The following is a 22,199-nucleotide window of genomic DNA, read 5'->3' on the forward strand; positions in this document are numbered from 1 at the left end:
CTGAGGCTGGATGAGGACATAGCCACCTCAGAGGTACGGGCCACCCTCACCCACATCACTCATAGCACCGCACCCGGGCCTGACCAAATTACATACAAACTCCTTCGAAAACCTCTTATACATCACTCTCCCAACTCACAGCATACTACAACCAACGCTGGTGAGAGGGAAACCAGCATCTTGGAAACGTGCTACAATCGACTTCATTCCTAAGCCCGGAAAACCCCTTTTCTTAGACAACCTATGCCCCATTTCTCTCACAAGCTGTCTTGTGGCAAACTCTATGAATATGTAATCCTTATATGACTTCAACTTAAACTTGAATCTACCGCCTTATTTTCTTACACTCCAATTCGGCTTCCGCCCACATCTCTGTACCCAAGACATTCTACTACACCTGAAAGAGACCGTCCTCAACAACACCCTCCATGAACAGGCCATACTTGCCCTTGATATACAAAGGGCATTTTACAACATCAGCCACGACCAAATTCTGCTACCCTTGTCACAACTAAATGCGGGCCACACATCTGGCTTTACATTGAGGCCTTCCTATCCAAACGCGCTGCCCATATCACGCTCGCGGCTACTACACCTCCCCAACCATCCACTTACCCAACCGAGGCATACCACAGGGTTCAGTATTCTCATCCATCCTCTTTAACATCACTCTAACTCCCTTAGCACAGATACTCGAAAATATACTCGATCTTCAACACACAATATACGCAGATGACATCACATGGTGGACTACCAAGGGCTGCCTTGGCCAAGTTCCAGATGCTCTGCAACCGCTACGGATGCCATCCACACACACACACAGACTGTAGGTCTTGCGTGTGCACCGCAGAAATTAGAGCTCCTCCTTATCAAACCTCCTCCACGCGCCCCAGCCGTCACCGTGCCCCTTGACAACACTCCGATACCCACAGTGACATGACTCCGACTGCTGGGCCTCCACATTCAACAAGACACGAGAGCCACCCACACCATTGCCTCCTGCAGAGCCAGATGACACATCTCATCCGCCACATTTCAAGCCGCAATCGTGGCCTCAAAGAAAAGGACACTTTGACTCGTAGACGCCCTCATCGTTAGCCGACTAGAATACCACCTCCCCTACAACTACCTCATCAAAACTCAACTCACTAAACTTAATGTCATACATCACTCAGCTGTTAAAGCTCCCCTCCATTTACCTCATCATACCAGTACGATTCGGCTTCTTCAATTAGGCATACGCAACAATGCAGACAAAATCATAGAGGCGCACCTCTCCAAAAACAACATAGACTCCGCACAACGCCTACAGGCACTCATCTCCTGCACTCAGTATGCTGTAGCCCATTGAGTACAGGCAGATACCCCTGATCCCTCACCTCACTCTCAAACAGCCATCCCCTTGCATCTGCGGAGCCTCCTAGAACTCAAATCCCTTCCTCGAAATATGGATCCTGAACACGACAAAAGTCATCGCACAGCCAGGGCCTCATATCTTTCTAAGCACTGCTCTGAACGCCAGGACATCATCTACACAGATGCTTCATATAATCTAGACCATCCTTACAGTTGCACTGCCGTGTTCACGGACATTCGCCGATCAACATTCAATGCGGCCTCCATCCAACGCACTAGCATCGCCGAGGCCAAATGCCTAGCCATCACGCTCGCTATTGCACACATCAGTCTTACAGACTAAGCACACCACGATAGGCACAGACCCTAAAAAAGCATACCGATATCTCCTGCGAAGGACCCTTCCACGCTCATCTGCTAGAATATTGTCTACACAACCTAACCCTCCCGATCCCGTCATCATAACGTGGGTAGTTGGGTGCGAGGACATCCTCGGAAATGAGCACCTCGTGTGTTTGCTCGAGAACTGAGCTTCCGGGCACTAACGGGTGGCCTCCCCGAACCGTCAGTATGCACTCTCATCGAACCTTTTGGCTACACTACGATCGTCTACCACTGCCGTCGTTGCCGCGTCACGTACCCGCCACCACATCACATACTAAATCACATTGAAAGCACGTACTGGCGATGGGATTAACTACGGGAATGCCCACATCCCGTCCGTGTACCTCCCATCAAAAACCCCACCCAATCTTCCTGAGAGGCTGCTCTTATGGCCATGCAGCCTGCCGATCAGCTACAACTTAGAGTGGGCCAAGCTCTCTCCAGAGGGAATGGCCAAAGGGTTCTTGGGCTATAAGGGGCCTTTCTGGGATTGTCTGATTTAATTTTCATTAAATAAAGTTTTTCTGCCTCCTCCTTTTGGCCCGTACAACTACGGTGTCCAAGAAAGAATGCGTTTCATCGCTTCCTCCACCATCACTGATGCAAATACCTAAAACAGTCCAGAACATGGCACTGAAAGCTAGAAGTGAACTATTGAGAGAAAACGTAACTCATGATTAACCTGGTCGTTGGGTTTTGCGGTGACTAGGTAGTCGGGACAAAAACTTTGAAAAGCAGGGAGAGGGACGAGGTCAAGCGGACCAAAGGAGCCTGCGATTGGGCTCTAAGGAAAAAAGATAGAAGAGGGAATGGCAGTAATTGTGCAACCGGTGAACTGAAGCTCGATACCAGATTACGTTGACCAGCGAGGAAAGGTACCGAGCAAAACAGCGTTTGGTCACCATATGGAAGTGGTTTCATACCGCTACAAGTGGCAGCAGAATCTCTGCCCCAAGAGCTTACAAGCTAAGAATCAGCTTGAAGTGTTTCTTATGCAATGAGAAGAAGACTGCCTGTGCTAGGGCTCGGAGACACCGGCAGTTTTCTCAAAATTGAAAAAGTACAGAGCCTTCTCTATGCATTTGAAAAGGTGAACAGAATAAGCAAAAACAGGATTGTTTTGAAATTTTGGGAGGAGAGGACGTTGCAGCACCTAGAGCTGTATTCACTAGTTATTGTAGTGCTTGCATGCTATTTGTTGTACACACTTCAGCGTCGAGAGAGCATTTTCTGGACTAAAGTATATTCCCTCTTCACATCGAACCCAGAATACTTCAAGCATCCTCGACAATGTCCTCTGCCTTCGGTCTTTCTATGCAGCACCTAGAGCTGTATTCACTAGTTATTGTAGTGCTTGCATGCTATTTGTTGTACACACTTCAGCGTCGAAAGAGCATTTTCTGGACTAAAGTATATTCCCTCTTCTCATCGAACCCAGAATACTTCAAGCATCCTCGACAATGTCCTCTGCCTTCGGTCTTTCTATGCTGGCAAATAAAAAAGTCGGCAGCATTTACAGTGCACATAATAAAATATTTGCGAGTAGCCATGTCATGTTATGCTTGTTGTAAATTATGCGACTAAACACAGCGGTCTAGCCTTGGAGTGGTTCTAGAAAAAAGTATATAGTCGCCCATGCAGACGACCATGATGTGCAACAAGACGGTGTTTGTCTCGCGTCGCGGCCACAGGAGTGAAACAATTCGCCAAATATGATAATGACTCCAACATCAGTACATGGTCGAGGGGACCTTTATCAGTGCCTTTCAGGCCGCAACACACATCCAGATTCCTTTGCTATTCACCTCCATAGAAATGCGAAATGCAAAGGCGTCCGTGTGCTATGTGATATATAGTCACACATATGGTGTACATACATCATTAGTCTTGGACTAGAGCACTATAGTCTTAGGGGGTGTACTTGGTTCAACCTTGATCTGATTTCAAAGTCCTTTAGTGGGAGCCGGAAAAAACGTTGCACATAGAGTAGTACAGGTTTCGCTCATAAACTAAAATTCATGTGAAATTTTGTGTACCTAAAAAGCGCAGCAGGAGACATTATTTTCTTTTAACTTTTGGTGCCTGACAGCTTTGGTTAATTATGTGCCAATTAAAGTAATAATTACTTTTCCCCCATCTTGCTCTGATCGTTGGTCACTGATTATAACATTTTGCTGGTGTCTATACAACCAATTGGAGCCCATCACATCTGATGACAAAAACAATAGACTAACTACTATATGAATATTTAGCATTTGTATATGCTGGAACAGGAAAGAAAACTTTGGTAATAATAAAGTAGACTGAAAAAATACACTCGATTTTTTTTTCTGAATCAATTCGAACCGGAACGGAGTGCGTTTCCGGAGCCAAAATCGAACCCAAAATGCGTGAACCCAAACCGAGCCTGAAAAAAAATTCCGGTTTGACACCCTGTATGGAAAATGTTTTGAAGTCCAAAAGAAAAGGTTGAAAACGGACTTTCTTGCATCGCGTCGCTCTTGGAGCAATGTTTGTTATAATTTGCTGAAACATCTGCAGTGACATAAAAGTATTTAATAGCTCCTGTAAAAGTAAAAGTTGCATAGAACCATTGATGAAGACCAGCGTCAGTGGTCGCCACGAGGCACAGGAAAAACAATATTAAAAAGTTATTTAAAATTATCAGCTCACTTTTGAGGACTTATGTTGTATAGCATGCATGCATTGTGATGTTAGTGGCACACAGTGGCCCAGGTGAAATCTTGAACTGGTGGGGATGGTAGGGGTTTTTTAAAAATAATAATAATAATCAAAAAGGAAGGAAAAGAATGTTGCCGGCTGCGGCAATTACTGTTTAATATCCTAAGCACCTGAGCTGGGTTTGGCAGAAAGAAATGGGACAGGTAAAGGGTAGGGGGCACTTTGTGCATTATTTACAAAATACAAAATGTAGACAACATTGCGTTGCTCACACACAAGTCTCCAAGTGCTGACTGGTGAGGCCGGTTTGTGGCTGGATCCAGCTGGAGCCTAGTGGTAATCATTCCATAAACCAGCTTAACTCGTTAAGATTTCTTTCTGACAATGCAAGCATCCAGTAGGAATTTTTTTAGCGCCTTCTCGGAAACGCTAATTCCATAGTCCTTGCACTCTAAAAAAGGGAAATGCTTACTGGCATTGAAATCTTCTGGTAACTTAAGCTGAGGGTTGCAAATGATTCTGGGTAACTCGGTAGGAGAACTCTGTACACTGTTTAGAGCAGCTGTTTCACCATGCAAGTCAGGATGACTGTTAAAGAAGCTAACAAAGGCTTCTGTTAATATCAATACTAGGATACACACATGTAAACAAGAAAAATGAGGTGGGATTTAGCACTCTTGGGCCAAACACAAATTAGGTGCTCTAGCACTTTGGCTTTCACTTTGGTTTCAGGCCATGCATACTCATTGGCATCCAGTCATAGCCTACCACGTTATGTGAAAGACCACCTGACACAGATATGAAGCCCCACATTAAAGAAACCGTGTGAATGTAGCTGCATTGTCTAGGAATAGTGTGCCTGACGTAGGCTCCAAGGGTTGATCTCATTGCCATCGCAAAAGCACTGCCCAAGTTGGCTGCTCTTGCCAGTTCGGCCTTGACATGCTGTCTTGGGAAGTCGCAAACTGCCAACGTTAAACATTTTCATGTTGCACAAGCATCGCGTCTGCACGAGCCTGGAGGCTTCAGACATTGCACAAGGGTTAAGTGATGGATTGGAATCTCTAGCGCTTGCGCACTGTGAATACAGTGGGACCTTTCATTTTTAATGAGCATTGGCTCTGTTTCTTGTGCTTTTTGCTAAAGTGGAGCTGATGGCGACTTCTTGCTGTGCAGGTCAGCATCACTGATGGCAGGCGAGCCGCCCACAAAGAAGCCAGCAGCCATGGTCAAGACAATTGGCACTCACAATGGCACTTTCCACTGTGATGAAGCACTTGCCTGTTTCCTGATCAAGCAGCTTGCCGAGTATAAGGATGCCACCGTTGTTAGGTGGGCAGGCAATTGTGTTGAATCGGTGTTTAGAAAAGGGTCTTTCAGCAAAGTTGTTTTGAATATTTAGTTTTCATATTTATCATGGGTTATTCTGGCCAGCAGCCAACAATTTCTGACTTATTTAAACATCTTTTTACTCCTCTTGCATGTCATGCAACCTCTTGATGATAAATCGTCAGTGTGTTATTTGACTTGCTTAAGCTAGGCAGCTTCAGCAGTGAACCTCGGAATAATTCCTTTATTCTTGTGGTTTTGGGACCACTGAAAATGTTGCTGCATATTTTGAAAACAGCAGTTTCCTGTACACACTTGCAAATTCTGCATGCTCAAGGATATGTGCGATGTGCATGAATAAGTGTCGAGCTACAGTGCCCTTCGGATATTTTCGGCAAATGTGCTGTCTAAATGGAAAGTGAGTGCAATGCAGGTTGGAGGTGATTTGCCTTCATTTTAAGCTCGTTTCTTCGCAGTGCATGTAATCTGGTTTCTGGCATTGTGTGTACGGCTCCTGTCTGGAATGAAGCAGATCGCAAGATATGAATAATAAGCGAACTGGTGCTGACTGCCGATACAGGCTTGTTGGTATGTGTGTGTGTTGTCGTTCTTTCTGTCCCCATTCTTAGCACTGCTTTCTTGCTTTGCGAGCATGGATTTAAGCACGTGCTCAAGGAAGTGTAGTCAAATCTTGTACACACAATGTGGGCCTTCTCGCTGCGCACGCCTACTGCTCTGGTCACCTGTCTCATTCTGCTCGCATGTAAATTCCATAGGAATCGAAAAAAAACTTCACCTTGAATAGCTTTCTGGTGGCATTCCTGTCACTGTCGGGATAGTCAGAAGCGAAGCAGTAAGTGCAGCTGCGTGTTTCACTGTGCGTTTCTGTTTGTTCTTTGGCAAGGATTCCATGGGATCAAAACAGCCTTGGTGGTACTGGCGACGCCATGTCTAAACAACCACTTTTTTGCATCATGGCTCCCAGATGGCGCCACATGTATCGATGAAACTGCAGAGCGCAACAAACCCATTGTTGTTGCCATAATTATAATATCTTCCAGACCTCTTCATCCAATTTCTTCCAGACCACCATAAAATTTATGATGCATAACTTGAAAAAAAATTTTTTCGCTATTGTAACATTGTTTCATGCTGCTAATGCTATCCTTTGGCCATGCACATCATTTTATGCCTGTTCATTGTGCAGGTCTAGAGACCCAGCTGTCCTGGACACATGCGATGTCGTCGTGGATGTCGGTGGGGTGTTTGACCCTGCCAAGAAGCGCTATGACCACCACCAGAGGTAGGCACCTTGGGATTGGTTCACGACACCTGTGCACCAGAAACAGATTGTCTTTTTTTTTTTTTTTAATGATTAACCTAGCTGAGGTACATTAGCCATTCTTTGGAACAAGAAACACAGGTTCAACTGATGCATTTTGTGATGCGGCGCTTTCTCAGGTGACAATGGGGTTCATTCTTGTGGGGTGCAGTCACGTGTACTCAGAGCATTTCTTTGGCTGACAGCTAAAGAAATCATTAGTGGGGCTGAAGACCAATGTTGAGATATCAGCTTAGCCATTAATAAAAAAGTTTTTCATGCAGTCTTTGTCTCGATGAAACTTGAATCGCTGGATAATTATTATCTGGTACAATTACAAAAAGGAAGCAGCTTGGAAAAGTGGTTAAGAAAGAAGAAGAAAAATTTCTCGGGCAGTAGTTCAGTAGACCCTTGTTAATTCAGACTTCAAGGGAATAAAAAAGATGTTCAAATTACCATTGTTTCGAATTATCGAAAAGCCCCACAAAACTACAACTACCAAAAACTCCTCAGGGAAAGGAAAATTTACTGAGACAGTGAAAGCGTTTTGAAGTTCACGAATGTCTTGATGTATGCATGCTGCTGGGAGCGGTGGAAGCAGAATCACTTCGTAATTACAAAAAGCCTTCCTCACGTGTCATCACATGTGACAAAGCGAAGTCTCGTCACACACTAGAATAATGGAAGCACTACGCAGTTGGGACTGATCAAGGAAAGCACGCATTGATGTTTGGGCTGCGGGAAGCCTTCGAAAGACAATGAAAATAATAATAAAATAGATTAGTTACAAGGAAGTTATTACACCCAGCTGACGTATCGCACAGCCAATACCTGCTGTCGAGTCCGAAAGCAGAACTACGCTGCCGAACTCTCGAAGGCCAATCTCTCTTGGCTCGTCATCACACCTATGATTATGTGCACTTCAGAGGGGTGCGAAAAGCAATGTAATATTGACACATGCCATTCATAGAAGACGACAGAAAATGACACGGGCAGTTGGAGAAGATGACAAAATGAAACTGTGCTCTGTCTCATGCTCTCATGACTGGTTGCTGACGTTCCTCAGTGTCAGATTGCCTTTTGTGTGATGTTACGCTACAATATGCACTTTAGACCTAACGATGAATCAATGGCTGATTGCTTGTTGATCAGGCCTTACCTTGAGGTATGGCCATACTTCGAGAACTTGCCCCTAATTAACCAAAGCCAGCCCCAGGGCACCTAATTATTAAGCATGTTTATTGAAATCTAAGCTGCTAGTTTGTTTTTTTTTTTTTTTGTTTTTTTTTTTTCTTTTTTAGAGCATGAGATACAGAACTCTTAGGTCAACTTAGATTTGAGCATTTATGGATTTAATTCATGGTACAGAGTGAAAATTTATTGAAACTGGAAGCGTGGCTTATAGATGGTGTCCCCAATAGAACTCGATGAGAAGACAGCACTATAGCCATTACTAGACGCATCCTGTTACCGACGGAAACATTTAGAGGGCTTATTCTGCTGCATGACCTGGCAGCCTGCACGCTGGGTGTGAACTGCAGCAGTTCGCTGTAATTATTTCTCGTGACATACATAGCGTTAGTAGCCTCACACCTGCACCTCCCTCCTTATCTTTGATCCGACCAACGGAGTATAAACTGCTCTCCTTGGCAGCATGACAGGGCAGCTGCAGCCTCTTGACACCTGCATCAACAAGCCTTTTAAGGAGCGACTCTAAAGGTTCGATGTTGAATGGTTCACTGAAACGTATCAAGCCCCCATCACTTTGAGTAGTGCCAAGCTGGATTGCTGCAACCTTGGATGAAATCCCGGCTGGCTTGGTGGCACACTCATTCACGAAGTTTTGAATTTCGAGTGTTCCGAATGGAACAGAACATTGTGCAGTTTATGGTGAGGACGATGCCAAGGAAACCAGCAGAGATGATGACGAGTAAGCAGGGGCAGGCTGGTTCATAGCAAACAAATTATGTTGGTACTTTGTAGCTGTTGCCGTTCTCATGTTTCTTATATTTCTGTTGGCTTGTATACGAGGAAACTCTTTTTCCAGGCTTTCAGTTTTTGGTTGTCAGCTCAGGAATCGAGGTTGATCTAGATTTGAGCAAATACGGTAAGCTTCCATTGTGGCCGTTGGCAGGACTCTGGTGACAGGCTGAAGGAAGGATGGTGTAATCTTAATATTGCAGTTTCATTCCTTTTTTCTTTCTTTTTTTTTTTTTTTTTTGTTTTTGTTTTTTCATTCTGTGCTGCTGTTCAATGGCTGAAGTGATGCGTCCACTGTCACTGGTAGAGCGGAGCCAGTAAATGGCAGTGAGTGAAAGGCATATGGGATCCCTTTGGCCAGTGATGGAGGCTGGCAATCACAAACAATGAAGTTGCATTTATCTCTGAACAAACCAAGTTACATGAGTACCCTCACTAAGTTTGGTTTGGTTTATGGGGTTTAACATCCCAAAGCGACTCAGGCTATAAGAAACATGGTGGATGGCTTCAGAAATTTCGACCGCCTGGGGTTCTTCAACATGCACTGACATTGCACAACACACTGGTGCCTTGCTTTTCGCCTCCATCGAAAAGCGGCCGCCGAGTCCGGGATTCGATTCCGCATCGTTGGGCACAGTAGTCGAGCGCCTTAACCACTGCGCCACCCCGGTGGGACCCCTCACTAAGGGGCTCACTCGCAAAGTGATATGTGACACCACAGCATTACTACCTCGTTCATGTCACAACACTTGTGCACTAGAGTTATTGCTTCTGTCCTGAGCCCAAAAAACAGCAGGAAGCCTTGCGAGTTATTATTATTATTATTATTATTATTCCCCTCAACAAGGAAAAATGAAAAGATCAAATTGGATAGCTGTGGCATTGCTGAGCCAAGTTTTCTTCGTCTCTTTTTCATTGTTTTCTTCTTTTGGGAAGACTACAGCAGTTGCACAAACAGTGGGAAAAATTACTCATGACTGTGCAACCATGGGACCGTCACCCTAGAGCGACCCTGAAACAATACTTACGGTAATATCCTAATGCAACAAACCCATAGAGGTGATCTTTGTGATTATTGAAGCGAAATTAAGATGCTCTGCATGGACTCTTTATGCATAAACCGTTCGATCATAGTGGAATACCTTTTGCGGTGGTGGGTTTCTGCGGCGCGTTGCAGCGCATGATAATTGTACATTGACAATTCAATGGTCACTTATACCGGGTACTAAATCAACAGAAGAAATGAATGTGTGATCGAAACAAAACAATAAATCTAACACATTTGCGCTCTTGGGGGCTATTCTGGTAGGACTATCTACGTTTCACTTGGAAATAATTTTAAAAATTGCTGCTCGCCACTGCTCCCAACCGATTAGGACGACACCTCACTGCACCTTCTTAACTACCCATGCCCGTTCACATCAGCTACCCCATTCGGGTACACCATCTCATTGGGCCATGTGTCCGCCACTGGTCATCCACCACGTATGGTTGATTGCAGCCATCACTGGGCTTTTTTAAGAATGTGAACCACGCTCAAAGGGAAAGGTCGGTTTGATGAGGCCTTCTCCCCCTCATGATTTGCATTCTGCCACCCAGGGGGTTTGAGGAAACCATGCACTCACTCGACTCTTCCAAGAAGTGGACCACCAAGCTCAGCAGCGCCGGCCTCGTCTACGTCCACCACGGGCGCGAAGTGATTGCCGAGACACTCGGCTGGAAGGTCACCAATCCCAACCTGGAGAAGATCTACGACAAGGTCTATGAGAACTTCATGGAGGAGATTGACGCCATTGACAATGGCATCAATGCCTACGACGGGGAACCCAGGTATGGGAGAGGCTTGAAAAGTTCACTTAAGAAATAAACTGAAAATTTACCGAAAATAGCTTAGTTTAAAAGCCTCTTTAATACACTCGATGTTGGCATGGTTGTAGCTTGGTAAAACTGCAGTTTCAAGTAAGCTGTAGTCTCGTCTTGAGTTCCTGGATTGGCGTTTGCCTTGTGGGTTGAAGCATATGCCTGCCGTTTGTGTCACTATAGCACCCAGCTTTAATATAAGAAATCCTCTTTGCTGGCTAAGTGCCGAGACTGTCTGCTGCTTGGTCCATATCAGAGGCTTAATTCTCAGTATTTGTGGCTGCACTCCAATGGAAAAGGAATGCAGTTATGCCCATGTACTGCAGTTTCGATGCGTGTTTGTTAATCTTAGATGCTTGAAGTTGATTGGCAACACTGTAATCATGGCCCAAGAGTAGCTAGCTATTCACTCATTTCCAGGTCTTTTATTACAGTCTTCGTCGGAATGAGTTGGTGCAGCTTGGCATTGCGTGAGCATCAGTGTCAGTTGGGTTGCGACACATGGAAAGTTGTTAGTTCGACAATTCCTGACAAGGATCTGTGCATTCCATAGGATTCTTTAACGTGCACTAACATTGTGCGTTAAAGAACCACATGTAGTAAAAATTTCTGGACTCCTCTTCTATGGTATCCTTCATGGCCTTTGTCACTTTGTGATATTAAACTCCCTAAATGAAACGAAATCTTTTTTTTTTCTGACTGCCTTACAGGTACCGGATTAACACGAACCTGAGCTCCCGTGTGGCACACCTCAACCCTCCGTGGAATGAGCCAAACCCCAAACCTGACGTGAGTCTCCCTTTTTCTTTTCGTAGCCACAGCCGTTGATTGAGGCCCAGCTTCGAGGAACATCATCATGATAGTTATTGCTGTCAACTCTCTGTAATTGAACTTGCAAAAGAGATTGAAAATGGCACTTTTTGACTGTATTGAGGGACTAGTTGTCTTCTTTATTCATTCATTCGCTTTGGTCAGTTGCCAGCCTTTACAATGTGTGCTACAAGCCAGCAGCGGTTGGGGGGGGGGGGGGGGGGGGAGGAGACTAAAGAATGAATCAAGAAAAGGACTGTTACACTGGCTTGCTGCACTAGTTTTCGCTCTTACAGGCAACAGGCACACTCGCATTCAGTCTTTGGCTTTGCTTCGTATTGGTGTTTTCTGATACTGTGCAGTTACAAAGTCCAGTTTGCATCAGACTTGAGTGAAACTTGGTTGTGTTACCTACCTCACTGTATTGTCATCCTGGACATTGCAAGTATGTACAGTGTAGCAGCCTCATACAAAAAATGCGTGTATGCAAAAAGCAAAATGATGACAGTTCACTGAGATTTTGTTGCATGCTCATCAGTGTCAGGTGGCCAAATTTTTAATCGGGATCTTCTGAGTACAGCATGCCTTATGACCCGCAGTGTTGTCTTCGTTTAAAAAGATTTTTTTTTCTCATAACTGTTTCATTTACCTTTTAACGAATACACTTCAGGTGGCCTACAGGCTGATTTTGAATCCTCTGCAAATGGTCTGTGGTTGTGTTTGGTGCACAGGGACCTTAGTTGCTTGTGCACCGCTCAGCTGCTCATAAATGTCGCTTCCTCTGACTCTATTTGCTTGCTTGCATGAAAATTTTGCGTGGAGGTTGCATTTAAAGCTTCAAGTCGCACAATGGTACGCTTGACATCGATGCACGGATCTGTGTATTAGAAATGGGTAGTCGCCAGGCAGCCTGTGTCACTACTTGCCCATATTCGGATGGCAAAAGTATGCGGTGCTGAATCTTCTGTGAAAGTGCTTTTGCCTGACAGGATGGTGCCAATCCAGTTAACTAGCTAAGGTTGCCGTCATGAAGGCTGCATGTGAGGGCGATTTCCTCGTCTGGTATGACCTGTACAGTTACTGGTCATGGATCAGTTTCTACGAAAAGACCGGTTTCAAATGCCATTTCAGTATGGATTCGAACGGCAGCGAAGCAAAATGCTGAGTAATGCTTGGAGGAGGTTTGGATTGCAGTTTAATTCCGATTCTTGACGACTGAAAGTCAAAGAAAATTGAAAATTTGAATTGTAGAGCTCAAATTGATAGGAGTTAGCTTTCATGCATTTGATTTTAATGAGACCAAGGCATCAGCTCAAAAGACTAGAATTGCGAATCAGGTTAAATAAAATTAGTGTCAAGTGCTGTGTACCATCAGTGTTAATTGAAATATGAACAAAATCTCGTGCCGTAGGCTGAAGTACACAAAAGTACTAGTTGCCAGATAAGACATACTGCAGTTGAAGCGTATTAACACTTCCACATAGCTGTATTTGCACCATTGGAGTGTACTGGTACTAGTCCTCCTTCAAATCCATTCTGCTCATTTTGCTACTCCCATGTCAGATGTCTTGTTTGGGCTTCACCTGACCTGAACAGGGCACACACACGGTGTGTACTTGCGTGTTTCTAAAAAAGTGCTGCATTTGGGACTTTGGAAAGTGCAGGAGCAGTTCCAGAAGGCCATGAAGCTGACTGGCGAAGAGTTCCTGGACCGCATCCACTACTACGCCACCTCCTGGATCCCCGCTCGGGAGCTCGTCCTGTCCGCACTGCAGCAGCGGCAAAAGGTAAGTTCTTTTTTTTCTTTTTTTTTAATTTCTGTGGAAGGCCTAATTTGAGGAAGCATTTTAATTTCTCCCCCCGGCATTTTAAAGCGCGGAAGCGCTGCTAGGCTAGCAGGGTGGATTAAGCTGGGGTCGGTGGGAAGCCTCGGGTGAGCTTCGAACTCAGGATTTTCTCATAGGTAGTTAGTACAGAATTCCATAGCTATTGCTGCAGTCAGTCACTTCACATGTCAAAATGCAGCGCACTCTAGGGCTGTGCATTGCATATCGTCTCTTCACCAATTTCCAAACACAGCACTGGCACTAAGGTCTCCAGGTCCCCAGTCACTGATTTTGGCAGTCTTTGTCACGTACAGGAGTACCCAGGTTTGAACCTGACCACTGGCGGCTGTGTTTTGATGGAGGTGAAACAGAGAGGCATCTGTGTGCTGTGCGGTGTCAGTGCACGTTAAAAGATTTCAGGTGGACAAAATTACTCCCTCCACTGCAGCTCCACTTTCACTCCCACCTTCCTCTCTTTCCATATGGTGCGCTTCAGGTGTTCAGGGAAAAAGTGTAACAGTTACTGCACCTTTCCTTTTTTGTAAACCAACGAAAAAAAAATCTTTACCTGGAGCCTGACCTTGAAATCCTGGCCTTTAACTGACAGTGAAATGAAACATTACGTGCGGACCACCTGAGCTAAATGTGGTGCATCACTCCCTGTGGTTCAGGTGGGTGAGGCAAGCAGTGTGGTGATTCTGGAGCGGGGCGGCTGCCCCTGGAAGGACCACCTGCTCGCCCTGGAAGAAGAGCTGTCCATTCCAGGCGAGGTCAAGTTTGTCCTCTACCAGGACCAGAATGGCAGCTGGCGGGTGCAGGGAGTGCCCGTCACTCTGGGCTCCTTCGAGTGCCGGTCAGTGTCCCTTCCACGCCGTTTCACTGGTGGGGCGCTTCCAGCAGTTGTGCCTATGCTCCAGAGCTGCGTCACCCTGGTGTAGAGCACTCAAGCACCGTACACCACGCAGTCAGAAATCATCCCATGGCTTTATTTCCGCACTTAATTTGTTATGCTAGAGGAGATTGTGAGCAGTGTGTAATATATAACACCGCCTTGTGAAATCGTCAGCCGTTGACAGTCGCTGTCGTGCGTAGTCACTGATGGTCAACTTGTCTTTCAAATTTCTACGTTTACTCATTTCACTTCTGCCAATCTTACAAGTTCTAATGTGAAGTAATGATCACTCTGTTAGGAAGTAGCAGGGCTTGCCACTGTTTCATTGTCACTTTCATCGCAAGAGACACCACTGCTGTGCTTGCGGTGTAAAGTGCCAGAAAGCATGAGGTATTGGATCATCAGCACTGTGAGAGTAGCCGGAATTGTGGAAGCGGCGGCACAGCAGCAGTTCGCAACGTGAACAAAAGGCATCGGGGATAAAAAGAAAAAAGTATATAAGGGGAACAGCTAGCACGGTGTCACTAGTATTTTGCTCTCTCTCATTCTTTTTCTTCCCATGCCAGAGTTCTGACACTCCGAAAGAATGACAGGCTATGAACTGCTCTCTCAACGTTGATTGCATTGATGGCATTGTTGCATAGGAGTACTGCAGTACAAGGCCGAGCGAAGCAGGCACATGCGCAGAGTTGCAGAGCCTGTCGAACAGCCATGGTGGTCAGTAGTTGACGCACATTGGCACTGGTCTATTTTGTGTGCTCAGAGTTTGGTGTAGCCAGTACTCAGTTCATTGTAGAAAGTATATTTTAAGTGAGCACCTTGTATATGCCGAGTTCTGTAAGCAGAGATGGAAATGCTGCTCCATTCTGCTCCAAACAGCTTTCCCTGCTCCAAAACGCAATATTACTCCAAAACTGCTCCAACTCAACTGCCTCAATGTTTTGCCATCAAATTTAGTGGGGCACGGTTTTGCCACACTGTGGGCCTATATTTCCTATTTCTTATATTTTTCCTGTATTTTTCTATATTTCCTATAGCAAATGTGTTCTCATGCAATTCAGTTGAGCAGCTCTGAGAAGTGCAACAGAGCAGTGGCATTCTGCAAGTTCTGCACACGGGCTATAAGAGCTGCCATTGTCGAAATGATGGCAGCACGCCGGTGGCAGAGGTAAAACATATTGTGCTGAGCCTAATACATATCAAATGTTCATGAGGTAAAAAAGCATGGAGCGTAAGAAGTATTTGTTTGCCAATAACGAGCCACAAATGATTGGAGGAAGCTAATTGCTAAAACATGCTGTGTGCACATGACATGGCACCTTCTACGAGGCTTTTCAGTGACCTGTGGTGAGAGTCCAGGGTAGAATGAGAGAAAGAATATGGCTGCGCAGTATGAAAGAGCACTGAACAAGGATTGAGGGGGGGGAACCTCATTTCGCAAGACAAGCCAAGGTTTCAATTAGGGAACTTGTCTTTGTCTGGTGGTGAGAGAAGCAGACATCGCAAACTACCACAAGGCGTTAGGGAGCTTATCTGGCTGCAAAGGACCATGCGAGTTGTTCTGATGGTTCTGTTTTGAAAATAAACAGGTACTTTACACTAAAAAACTCTTGGTTAATAACAAGCGTGGGTAAGAAAGAATATGCACAATATAGAGAGCAAAAGCATGCTGCTCATTGGTCTGAACTCCAAACTAGTGGCAATGCTTGTATGCATCAAACTGGTACACTCTACGTTTGAAACTATCGAGTCAAAATAGGGAAAAGCTTTTAGTTAATGTTGATGCTCAGTTATGGAGTGAAAAGCAAGCATTCCATTTCCTGCTAGTCTGTTCCAAATTGTTGCGCAGGGCATATGTGTTATTCTAAGAATCTGTACATGTTTTGGCAGTTTGTCTTGTTTTGTCAGAGATGTGTGTGTAGTTAGCAAAGCGTACAACAGTGAATAAAAAAGAATCAAATTGGAGATTTTTTTTTTTTTTTTTTTTTTTGTGTGTATAGAAAATTGCAGATGTTAGAAGGGTTTTACATTAGAAGCACGTTCCAAAACATAATAAGAATGCTCCAAACCTCATTGTATTGCTCCGAAGCTTCTCTGAAATGGCTTTGTTACTGCTCCTTGAGTTGCTCCAAAATGCTCGAGCATGCTTGCACCCCTGCGCAAGCCTCATTTTGCAGCCCGAGTTTCATCCCTTTGTCCTGCTGAATGTAAATTTTCTGTTCCACTAAACTTCTGCCGTCTGATAAAAGTACATTTAAAGCTACTGCAGCTACTTCAGCAATTGCAGTACTTTACTGAAATATACATTTTTTTTTTTTTTTTTTCGTGAAAGGAAAGTGGAAATCCATCCCTTGCGTTATACATAACACCGATTGTGAGTAATCGAATATTATGTCATGACTAAGGCACGCTCTTCCTTACTTATTCGCATATCCCCCCCATCTTCGGTTTATTGAGAAAGCAATATGAACGCCTTTATGGTGCGCCAAATAAAGCTCTGAGCTACAAATAAGTTAAGATGACTGGTTCAGTTTGTTACATATCAAAGCAGTGGTTGTGTATTGAAAACTTGAGACGAGACACCTGCAAGCCAAGCAGCATGAATTTGACGCTCCATCCTGGAAGAATGTGTCCATGCATGCAGGATGTAACGGTTTGTGCAAATGCTACAGCGATATGCGCGCCGCAAAGCAGCAAAAATGCAAATCAAAGCTCTCTCATCCTCCCCTTGGGGAAACCAGCTTCCCCGGAGTCGCAAACGACATCCATTGGTCCGTCTCGCTGTCTGACGGGTGAAGGATGGGTGTACACCACTAATTGTGTCCACCGCTCGCTGCGCGCTCCCTCGCCTTTTTTTTTTCTTTACGCGCACACTGAGTACCACGCCTCACCTTCCGCCAAATGCGGAGGAGAAAGGGGAATTTGTCTTACGGAGGCTAGACGACCAGGCAGGAGAGTGAAAAACCTTTGCGAGAGAATGAGGAGAGAAACACGACAGATATGGGTGATTGCGGTGGCTGTAACTGCGTTAATAATTACTCTTCAAAAACATTTTGCGGCCTTGCATTTGGGGGGCTAAGCCTCACAGTCACTGGGGAAGAAAATACTTTCGACCAGAGGGTGGGCAGTGGGCCTTTAAGAAACTGGGATAACTATCAGTTGTGCAGCAACTTTAAACTGCATAGTTGATACGGCGACAGCATAGTAGGATTCCATGCTTAACATTATGTCTGACTAACCTTTTACTCTTACCTGGGCACGGATCTTTTGAAAAAGGGGCGGCGTGGGCTTCCTTAGCCACAAGAAACGTCTTGCTACCCAGCTTCCTATGGACCATAACCTTATTCCTCGCATTACAATCACGTGTTTTCTTTTTCTGCAAAGGCGATGCTAGCAATAAATTATGGTCACATTACATTCGGGTTAGTATCATGTCTTGTTGAACTTTATTAAAGGGACAGAACACTGGCCAAAATATGTCATGAGATTATGATGGAGATGAAGAGACCTTGCCTCATGTAGTACAGATCGAGCTCTACAATATCAAAGAAAAGAGGCACTACAATTTTAATTTGCCATTGAAAATTGCATAAAAATAACTGAGGGGCCATCTAGCGGGGAAACTCTATCACTGTAGTACCCCACGTGACCTCATGTTAGCAAAATAAAGCTTATTTTGGTAAGTGCAAACTGTTCTTTTTTTTCTAGGAGTGCTTATCATAATTTGTTATATTTTGCACTCTCTGCACTGCGTCCTTAAATAAAAAGCACTCCTCCATTCGCACCGCAAAAGGCATGCTTTCAGGATTTGCCACTAGATGCCGCCTCAGTGTTTGGAATTCTGTGAATGAAGCAATGATAGTGCCCACTAAAACTTTCATCGACGAGGCGGGCGTTATTGTGCCCTAATAGCCTTGAGTGTGAAACTGAAGGACGTTACTCTAAGCAAAAATGTTTGATAAGCTGTCTGGCGAGTAAAATTTATATTTGTTTTCGGTACATTTTCTTTTGTTGACCACCAGTCATCATCTCGGTTGTTGCTCATGGTTTCCAGCATCGGACTGCATGGTTTCCAGCATAAAAACGGGCACATGCACTGATCGAAAAATTCTCGGTAAACATTTTCTACAGCGTTTCTGCCAAAGCCGATATAGAATCAAACATTTTAGACATTGATCTTTCCATTGCCCTGTAAAAAAATTTGAGACCTAAATTCTAGTGTTCTGTCCCTTTAACAATGCTTGTTATGTTTCACTGCTCTTAAAACTGTTAACTTGTGTGCACAACTCTGAAACATTTCTGAAACCATCATACATGCGCTGTTAAAGGTGAGAATCTAAAATAGTTTACAGAGCGTGCTGCCAATTTGTTGCTCAAAGGATCACTTTGGAGCCTTATTTGTTTCTGAAATTGCTATTGTTCCTGATTGTTTGCCTCGTGTTTGGCATGTAACATTGTGCAGAATCCACCTTCCGGAAAAGTGGCGAGGTCTGCGGGATGAGGAACTCTCCAAGGCAACCGGCATCGACGGCTGCATCTTCATCCACTCCAGCGGCTTTATCGGCGGCCACAAGACCAAAGAAGGCATTGTCGAGATTGCCATGCGAACGATCCAGGGTACTGCTTAGGCTCAGGTGCGTGGTGACTTTGGGCCCTTTGGTTGGCTGTGTGGGATGCCTGTTGGAAACTGTGGTCATAGGTTCGAAAGATCCCAAGCGAGGTCAACACTTCCTTTAGTCTGGTTTGTGTGGCAATTATGCTTTTAATTACAGTGAGACCTATGTACCGTATAAAACAAAGTGCATCGAACTTCACATCAATTCAAGCTTACGTGAGGACTGGCAATTTTTCTTAAGTGGTGTCCAAATTAAGGGCACCCTTTTTGAATGTACTGTGTGTTATAGTGTTGATGCGTCAGTTCGAATAAAACGGATGTTTGAATTGAGTGAGTTTAAGACCACATATTGTGAAAGAGCGTGTGAAAACCATGCTCTTTCGTAATATTAACACACCAAAACATTAATGCACGAATTTGCATGTTGTCACTATTGTCCGTGCAACACTATGTAAGTAAAATCTCGGTGATACGAGTCCCGTTGGTACGATTTTCAGGATTATGAAGTTCCCCAGCCAGGCTGCGTTCTGTACATGTGTAGAATTTCAAATGTTTCGACCACTTTGCACTGCACTGTGGACGATACAAATACGCAGACCGCGACAGCAGCCTTGAGCACTACACTCTGCCTGCACATCGTTGTCTCTGTGATTGCGAGCCGCGCTGTATGCTCCGTGAGCAGTTTGCAGTGGCCTGCGCGGCGCCGTCGTACTCACAGCCGCCTGTTGCACTTTGCACGTCACCTAAAGTTAAGGGCACTGCATTGGCGGCAAATCGACGACTTGTTTTGCTTTGTTCTCAGCACACTCGCTGTATCATGCTGCGATTTGAGCACGCACACTCCACTGCCACAAAATCATTGGAATGCATGTTAGCAGCAAACACGTTTTGAAGCCAGCATCATGATCGCGACTGACCGCATGCTTTCGCCGATGATTTATAGATGGAAGGGTGGACGACTCTTGCAAAGAAAAAAAGAAAAAGAACCTGTCAAGTCTTTCCTTGCTAATTGACACAAATTTTTCTTGAAGAAAGTGATTTCGTTGCATGAGTAAGTGCGGTAAATCTCCTCAGTCATAAACAGATCTGCGTGAAGGACTTTCACATGCTTCTGCATACAGACTTTTGTTAATTTTCATGGTACAAATTTTCGGATGCTACGAATTTTTTTTTTTTTTCGCAAACCCGTGAGGTTTTACGGTAGTAGAAGGTGAAGCCACAGTACTAGAGGTGAACACACCAAACCTCACTGTTTGGCAGTTGTTTTCGTGCAGTGAAAATTAGTTTCTGTACAAGTACTGTTTGAAACACAGAACACAAAGCAGCCACAGTCTCACCTGAGTGACCTGTTTCCACATGACTTTTTTGTTTGTTTGTTTGTTTGTTTGTTTGTTTGTTTGTTTGTTTGTCTGTTTGTTTGTTTGCTGGAGTATTTCTGCTTACTTCAATCCAGTGCTGCCACCACTTCTGGTGGCAGTACTTCTGGCCGAGTGTAAGTCGGACACCACAGCCATCTACTGTATAAACCGTATTATTGGTCAACTGGAAATATAGGTCGACCTCCTTATCCTGAAGTGAAAAAAAGAAAAAAAAAACAAGAAAAAAGCGGAGAAGCACATATATTTACATAGGCTGTGTCCCTGCATCACCAGAGCTATGATCTAAACTTCCAAACGATCTCAGCAGCGTCGTCAGAAGACAACTCTTTTCTGCTTGCCACTTCACAGAGTGTGTTATCTAGTTCCATCAAGTGTGTTCTTGAAAGGCTGCATGCAAACAGCTGATCTTGTCCACGGCACCGCACGGCGAACTATCGCTGAGAGAGCGGCCATGTTGCCGTTCACTTCGTCGAATATCATTTTTTCTGGAAAGCCACTGTAAACTGCCTCCACATGCTGTTATTCTTTGCTAAAGAGGCATTTTATACTCTCACAGGTCAAACGAAAAACCGCATGCAAAGATAAATGTGCTTGGGACAGAAAAACAAAATGCCAGCAACTGCAGGATGTCGATACGGTTTTGCCTGTTCGTCCTCGAGCGATGGATTGGATTGGTACTGAGGCTTCTCTTTTTTACCAGGCACACCACTTGTCGCCAGACTGTGCCTCAAATTCTGCTAAAGACCGCTATATAAGACGAGAGATGACTTTAGCTTGCTTTTTTCAAAAAAAGCAAAGGTTGCGAAGCATAAGCTTTTGAAATGCCATGCTGCCTCTTTGCATACCCATTTCATAACTGGAATCAATTTTCTGAGAAGTTTTTAGTTTTATTTCGAAACATTGCCAAAACACAAGAAAGTTTTGGGTTTAGCGCTTGTCCTTCATGGCCATTTGTCTGTGCAAGTAAAATATCAAGTTGTTTGTTTACTACCAACACCCAGGCATGTGTTAAATCCCTGAAAGTTTTAATCCGGAGTCCTCTTCCGTTGTGGTAATATGCATGGTCCTCAATGTAGTTGTGGATGCTCACCCTCCTTGTAAATATTCTCATTTTTTTTCTTCGGGCTGACGTGTAGGCGGCAGTAATCTTAGACTTAACTGTGGTGCAGTCCATAATTCATTTACTTGAATACTCTGCCACTCTAGCATACGCTGTGCAGTTGATACTTTTGTTAGCAAAATCAGTTTACGTACACAAATTTAGCCACATCGTTATCGACCGTTCTCTGCCTAGGCACCGGAAGATTGGAGCAACAGAGCTCACCTTCGTCACTGACTCCTTTGTATTTTTTTTTTTAATATTTGTATTTGGATTTGGATCATTTTTGCTAGTTTCATCCCAAATGCTGGGATGCAAACAGTTCTTGGCAGGGTTTTTTAGTCGAATAATTCGAGCTTTCAGTTAATTCGGACATTTTTTCTGGCTACTTGAAGGTCTAATTATTGAGAGCTTGCTATATTGAGCAGTGATACGAGTTCCACCCAGCGAGTCCTTCCTTACAAAAAACTGTTATATATGAAAATCGTGTGTAAAATTTATACCGGACTGTTCAGTAGGTTATACGGTTATGCGCAATTGTAGTTTAATTTGATTGAAAATATTGTGTGAATTCTAAAATAAACAACCTGAATAATGTTGCTGTTTTTAATTTTTTATTTCACTCATCAGATATCCGATATTCGAAGCCAATCTTTTTCCCATATT

At 44.3% G+C, this 22,199-nt stretch overlaps 1 protein-coding gene across 2 annotated transcripts in view; it reads left to right on the top strand.

Annotated features, from left to right (window-relative positions):
* The window catches only part of LOC146181606 (MYG1 exonuclease), a 31,981-nt gene that overhangs the window by 7,975 nt on the left and 1,807 nt on the right, over positions 1-22,199 (top strand). For both annotated transcript variants that reach the window (XM_084576614.1, XM_084576613.1), the window contains 7 exons: positions 5,599-5,754; positions 6,959-7,054; positions 10,652-10,882; positions 11,623-11,701; positions 13,387-13,509; positions 14,220-14,401; positions 18,903-19,074. In XM_084576614.1, coding sequence (XP_084432740.1) covers positions 5,599-5,754; positions 6,959-7,054; positions 10,652-10,882; positions 11,623-11,701; positions 13,387-13,509; positions 14,220-14,401; positions 18,903-19,068 — 1,033 coding nt within the window. In that variant the 3' untranslated portion in view covers positions 19,069-19,074. The remainder of the gene's footprint in view (positions 1-5,598; positions 5,755-6,958; positions 7,055-10,651; positions 10,883-11,622; positions 11,702-13,386; positions 13,510-14,219; positions 14,402-18,902; positions 19,075-22,199) is intronic.

Source organism: Amblyomma maculatum, chromosome 8 (assembly GCF_055883805.1).
Source record: "Amblyomma maculatum isolate TAMU_Amacu chromosome 8, ASM5588380v1, whole genome shotgun sequence".
NCBI classification, from domain to species: domain Eukaryota; kingdom Metazoa; phylum Arthropoda; class Arachnida; order Ixodida; family Ixodidae; genus Amblyomma; species Amblyomma maculatum.